The sequence below is a fragment of the Hippocampus zosterae genome, chromosome 10 (assembly GCF_025434085.1).
Source record: "Hippocampus zosterae strain Florida chromosome 10, ASM2543408v3, whole genome shotgun sequence".
Classification (NCBI taxonomy): domain Eukaryota; kingdom Metazoa; phylum Chordata; class Actinopteri; order Syngnathiformes; family Syngnathidae; genus Hippocampus; species Hippocampus zosterae.
This window is the reverse complement of record NC_067460.1, coordinates 9591460-9597773: the sequence shown is the minus strand read 5'-3', so window position 1 is coordinate 9597773 and position 6314 is coordinate 9591460. Positions and strand designations below refer to the sequence as shown.

Here is a 6314-nt window from a genome sequence, read left to right as displayed (position 1 = left end):
AGAATCCGGCCAATTTCCTTTGGCAAATAGTGAATGATTAATCACAAAATGGTCTTCAAAATGTTTTTTGCCACACCCAGTTCAAGTTTACTGTTTAACTAAACGTCAAACAAAGAGAATTACATCACAAATTACTTGTGTAAAACAAGCACATAGAATTGCCTGTCGGCCGCTTAGCTTCACAGACATGCTAACGGTTAGCAGCTAACGGTTAGCACTTATAGTCACGTTTTTTTAACCCTGCACCAATGCTGGAGTGGGTACATTATTATTATTATTATTAAAAGTTGGGAAAAGGCCTTTCTATGGTCAGGTCTCTATTACTAAAAGTTATTCAAACTGGTTTATGATAAAGAGATTTAATTTTTTTAAAAGTTTTAAAAAAAATACATGCAACTGTGAGAAACTGCCTTTTGGAACCGGAGTGACAAATGTTGGCATGATGTAGTGAGGCAAACTCAGACTTCCCCTTTGTGCAACTGTGTGAACCACTACGCCACTAAGCTTGACAATCGATCTTTAAGAAAAAAAAATGTTGACAATCTACAAACAATACAAAACGACGAATGCAAGATTACGTCTTGGCCTGGGGTGCTGAGGAGTATGTTGGGGAAAATTTACATAGAGAGAGAGAGAGAGAGAGAGACAATAAAACAATAAAAGCCTACAACTCTTTGGCTATAGAGACATTGAAAGGTGTGAGTCATGTGCTGACACGTGGAGTGATGTCATCACAGTGAAACTGTCGTTTGCCCCGTCACCGTCATGGTTTTAGTGTGCAACTGGCAATTTTGAGTCACATGGGAAGGTGCCAATGGGAGCGCTGATTGGCACGTAAGAGGTCTGCTCAAAGTCAGGCAGGTTATGATCAATAATCAAGTATCAAGTACAACTTTATTGTCAAATGTGCAACACAAATGTGTACAAATGAAATTTCTTCCCTCTCACAACATACAACAAGAGGAGCCGCTGCAGGTGCCTGCACCGACATCAAAAGAAATCTAGAAGATAGCAGCTCCTGAAAAAAATAGGAAATCTTATGTTTTTTGTTATTGTAAAGTGTCCTTGGGTGTCTTGAAAGGCGCTTATAAATAAAATGTATTATTTTTAATGTCATTTTTTTGCCATTAGTTATTTATCTTCCAAAACTGGTGAATCAAATGATTTATTTATGTATTTATTATTTTATAAACAATAAAATAGAAAGTGGGTGGCAGGGTGGTTGACTCATAGTTAGCGTGTTGGCCTCGCAGTGCAGGTTTCGATTCCGGCTCCTGCCTTCCTTTGTGGAATTTGCATGTTCTCCTATGCCTGCATTGGTTTTTTTTTCCGGGTACTGCGATTTTCACCCACATTCCAAAAACATGCATGGCGGGTTAATGGAGCGCTCTAAATTGTCTCTAAGTGTGAGTGTGAGAGCGGAAGATTATTCGTCGATGTGTGCCCTGCACACACAGAGACGTATAGGTGTATGCAATTGGCTGGCAACCTGTTCAGGGTGCACCCCGCCTACTGCCTGAAGACAGCTGCGATAGGCTCCATCAGTGGATTAAAAATGGATGGATGGTTAAATAAGAAGTTGTAAAATAAAGTTGTCATTAAACAATTAGTTATCTTCACAAAGGTGGTGTGCAGCTGTCTCCGTGCAGTCGTACACCCTGAACAGGTTGCCAGCCAATTGCACACTTAGACGAACAACCTTTCGGGGCTCAAAATCACAGCTAAGGACCATTTAGAGTGTTCAAAATAGCAATTTGTTACAGTATATAAACACTAGTACTTTTCTCTTGAAAATAGGAACCTTTTTTTTCTTACGGCATTTAGGGTTGCACGTGTTGGTTGCTCAATTGACTTTAATATTTTGAGGGGATCTACGTGAAGATTCCTCCCCTGGATCCAAAAAGTTTGAGCACCCTCTATGAGCAGGTCGTCCGTTAGAAATAAATCGGAGAAGTGGTCAGACCTGCTCTCGTTCCCAGAACAGGTCAATGATTACAAGCAGCTCTGATGCTGCCACCTGTTCATATCTTGCATTTTTTGGACTGATGTCCTGTTGTTGTCATTTTATCAGCCCAAACCTCTAGATTTGAGCCTTAAAAAAATCAGACTTGTTTTTGGACTAAATTGTTGACGGATCTTCATCAAATGCCAGCAGATTACAGCAAGCGCAAGCTAATAAAACTGTTATGATTCACCACGTATTTGGATTTTGATCATCTGCAGATGCAAACTTATCTGATAAAGAAAGATTCCACAGAAAAAAATACTCCGTTGTTAAATAAATATTTTTGCATCTTTATCAGTGCATCACTTTGCCCTCACATAGTCCAAATCTGAAAACGATGATGAGTTTTAAGAGGTGTCCGAGATGTTGAAGGAGGCTTCAAAATGTTTGAGAAAAATTGAGGTGACCATGTACGTCCAGAAATGTTCCAAATATATTTTGAGGGGTATGTTTGCGGGATCGGGGGTATGCCAACTCTGTTGGGATGTGGAAGGGAGTGCGTCGTTTCAAAATTCTGAGAAATAAGATGTGGAGCATCCAGAAGTGTGCTGATAAAATTATTACTTTTTAAAATTATGTCCATGTTCAAGGGAGTACGCCAACTACGTCAGGATTTTGCAGTCAATCTTAAATCTAGTGGCTTTGATAAAGTGGTTTTGAGATCTGCGAGACGGCGGTGCTGGGTCTGTTTAGCATCGCCGCTCGACATATTGATCGCGTAAAAAGTGGAAGCCAATAATCCTGTCCAGTAAACTTCAGATGATAGGCACCTCTAGACATCAATGCAGCATGTGTTGCGCAATATATTTTGGTGTACATCATGGTGCTCAAGTGGTGCTCACGCTTGCGTCTCAGTTTGAATCTTTAATAGTGCAGGTTGGCTTCATCCTGTCTGCTGGTACAGTACGGAGAAGGCATACGCTGCTAATTGATTTCTGTTGACATGTGACCTGTGGAGAAGAAGCAGGTGGGGGGTTAGCGACATGATCACCCTGACCGGTGATCCAGGATGACCTTAGTAAATGAGAAGAATGCTCTTAATGACACAGAGTTTTAAATGTACTCATTTAAAACAAGGCCCTAGGGAGGTATTGGTGCCATATAAATAAGCCCCCCATCCCCCCTTATTATTTCAGCAACCTTCCTGTGGGACGTGTATAGAATGTCTGCATGAAAGTTGGCAAAGCACACAAGGGTTCATTGTGTTGCTCATTTTACCCCCCTCCGAAGCACACAGATCTCATTCCAAACGTGATTCAGCATTTTGCTGCATTCATAATGTTATTTCAATGAAAACCACGCGTCATGCATTTCCAAGCCTTCCCTGCTGGACCATCATCACAAGCATGGACTTATATTTACAAATGAGATGAAATGGTCATTATTTATTTCCGACAGTCTTTTGTTTTCATTTTATAGCTCATCTTGGCTACGGTTTGTGGGTTGATTTTTTATTTATTTATATATTTTTGGTGGGGTGGGGGGGCGGTTCAGATTTCAGCTTTGAAATACAAATAATATTTGCACAGTGCTTTCAGAATCCTGAGTGCTGGTGTTGACTAGACACGTCATGTTTTTCACTTTGATTCAATTTTTCAATCCTCAGATCACATCTTTTTTGGGAGGCGCTTTCAGAGCAGTGTGTATGAGCGCTATAGCTAGCTGAAACAGACAGGCAGGAGCAAAGAAAGGAGATCTGCTGTGAATCGGTACTTGGAGACCACTGCTGGCATTAAAATGTCTTAAATCAATCTTTCAAAAGTCTTGAATATATGAAGACATAAGTAGGATTTTAGGATTGCAACTCATATTGAATCACTAAAATAATTAATTATTTTCCAAATAAGAATTCATCTGATGACTCTCGTGGTAACGTCATGTGCTTTTAGTTTGGGCTCTTACACTCACATGCCCGTCATTTACGTATCAAAACAACTTGGACAACATGGGACATTGGGAATCTTAGGAAGTAGATCTTAAATTTAATTTCAAATGGAATTAAAAAGTCCAGATTTTAAATTGTTTTAGGATGAAGGAAGTCTGTATTAAGTTTTAAAATCAAAACAATGAATAATCTGTTGGAAGTATTTCCCCGTATCTCTCAACACGAGCTTGACATCACCTGGATCTGACTCCACCTTCAAGCTGTATAAAGGAGGTTGAATCAATTTCTCCCTCAAGAGGGACTCGGCACCTACAGCTGAAGGGATCTCATATCACCTGCGAGGCGGCGCACAATCCGACACACAGAGGGCCTTCTCTCCCCAAACGATGGCCTCTTCCGGCGTGGAGATCCTGGGCCTGACGCTCGCCGTGGCGGGCTGGCTGGGTGCAATGGTGACATGCGGTCTTCCCATGTGGCGCGTGGCCGCCTACGTGGGCCAGAACGTGGTGCTGTCCCAGGTGATCTGGGAGGGCCTTTGGATGAATTGCTCGGTACAGAGCACGGGTCAGATGCACTGCAAAGTCCACGACTCCATGCTGGGGCTGCCCCGGGACCTCCAGGCAGCCCGAGCCCTGGTGGTGGTCTCACTGGCGCTGGGTGGAGTTGGCGTGGCCCTGGCCACAGCAGGGGCTCAGTGCACCGACTGCAGCGATGACGTGAGGGGAAAATGGCGTCTGGCGGCGGCCGGGGGGCTCTCTTTGACACTGGCTGGGGTGCTGACGCTGGCGGCCGTGTCCTGGACGGCTCACGCCATCGTGTTGGACTTCCACGATCCGCTTATGGAGCAGACGGGGAAGCGAGACTTCGGCAATGCGCTCTATTTTGGCTGGGCTGCCTCATGCCTGCTCATCCTGGGGGGGGCGCTGCTGTGGTGCCCCTGTAGCCATCGGACTGACAAGGGGCCCATCCAGTTGAACTACTCGGCTGTTTCTCGGCGCGGATATGACAGACGAGACTACGTGTGATGAACGTGGGGCCAATGTGACCAGCAAAAGGGGAGGTGGGGGGGGGGGGGGGCGAACAACGGGCAGTGGGTGAACATTTGAAGTAAATTGGACATATTTTTTTGGGGGGGGGGGGGCTAGGTGTCTGTGGTGGTGGGTGTCATTGTTTCCTTTTATATTCTGTCAGTGGGGTATGAGTGCCTTTTCAAGAGGTGTACCAAATTTCAAGTGTAATAGTGGTCTGGGTAAATAATAAACAGTGATGTCTTGCTAATTGCAATCGCTCATATTTCATTTTTCATCATGGAAACAATCATTTTTATGATGATTTTTTTCCCCATAAGAAAAATAGTACTCTATAATATTGCGCTTGATAAAAACAAAAATGTAATCACATACTGTATTTAAATAGAATGTAAAGAATGAAACGGTTTTGGGCACATTTTTTTTGGCTTCAATTCAATGTACATTGGGTTGATCCTTCTGGGGTGGACGCTTTGGCCACTTGAGGGCAGTATAATACAGACATATGAATCCACATGAAGCCAATCAGTACTCAGTAAGCTGCAGTAATATAGGGTGTTGTTTAAAAAAAAAACATTTGCAGAGGATAAAAAAATATAAGCCTGTGAGTTCCATTGTTTGAGTTTGAATATTCTTTGCTTAAAAGGGTTATAACACTACAACTATTTTTTGCATGTACTGGCCTGTGAACGGGGTTCCCCACGTTGCATTAGCATAAAGCTAATTCAGGCATTCTTAAAGATGTTTGGTTGTCTTAGATGTAGATACTCTGTAATTCGCTTAAAATTACACAACTATTTGTTGTTAGAACAAAAACAGGATTGTTTTAATTGACATGAGATTTTATTCAGACAAAAGTAGTCCTTTGCTTCCATCTTATGGTATTCATAGGCAATTACAAAGTATTTTTGGGGGTGTGAATTATACTTGTAGATGCATTTTCTATTTGTAGCAGGGCCCAGCGTGTATTCACTGGACATCATGAGCTCTAACAGGCTTCCTTGAACTTTTTTTTGGGGGGGCAGGGGGGGTTTATTTTGAGGTCTTTATCGACTATCGCCAAGTTCTTTTTTTTATTTGATTGTTTTTTTAGGGTGCGTGGAGGGGGTGCGCCAACTGTGTGGGGATGCTGAAGAAGGTGCGTGGCCTAAAAAATTGGCAGCAAGAATGCAGATTTTTTGACAAATATATTTGACTGCAGGTGACAGAAAATGAAATAGGCTGTCAATGGCACCATTTAAAGTCATAACATCATGTGGTATCCATTTCCACAATGATAAGCACCTCACCTGGGCCAGTTGTGATGTAGAAAGAGCACAAATACCAGATGCAACCCCCCAACATGAGATATTTAGTTTCGGGGAAAACTGAGCAAGGAGACAAAGGGGAGCTTGTT

General features: G+C 42.6%; 1 protein-coding gene across 1 annotated transcript; it reads left to right on the top strand.

Moving 5' to 3' along the window:
* Nucleotides 1-3532: 3532 nt before the first annotated feature.
* On the top strand, nucleotides 3533-5158 carry LOC127609263 (claudin-4). The gene has a single exon (XM_052079106.1). The coding sequence runs from the start codon at nucleotides 4277-4279 to the stop codon at nucleotides 4913-4915; it is 639 nt and encodes a 212-aa protein (XP_051935066.1). The 5' UTR covers nucleotides 3533-4276; the 3' UTR covers nucleotides 4916-5158.
* Nucleotides 5159-6314: the final 1156 nt, after the last annotated feature.

Excerpts from the sequence above, each read along its gene's own strand:
- LOC127609263 (XM_052079106.1), top strand. The coding sequence starts at position 4,277 with ATGGCCTCTTCCGGCGTGGAGATCCTGGGCCTGACGCTCGCCGTGGCG.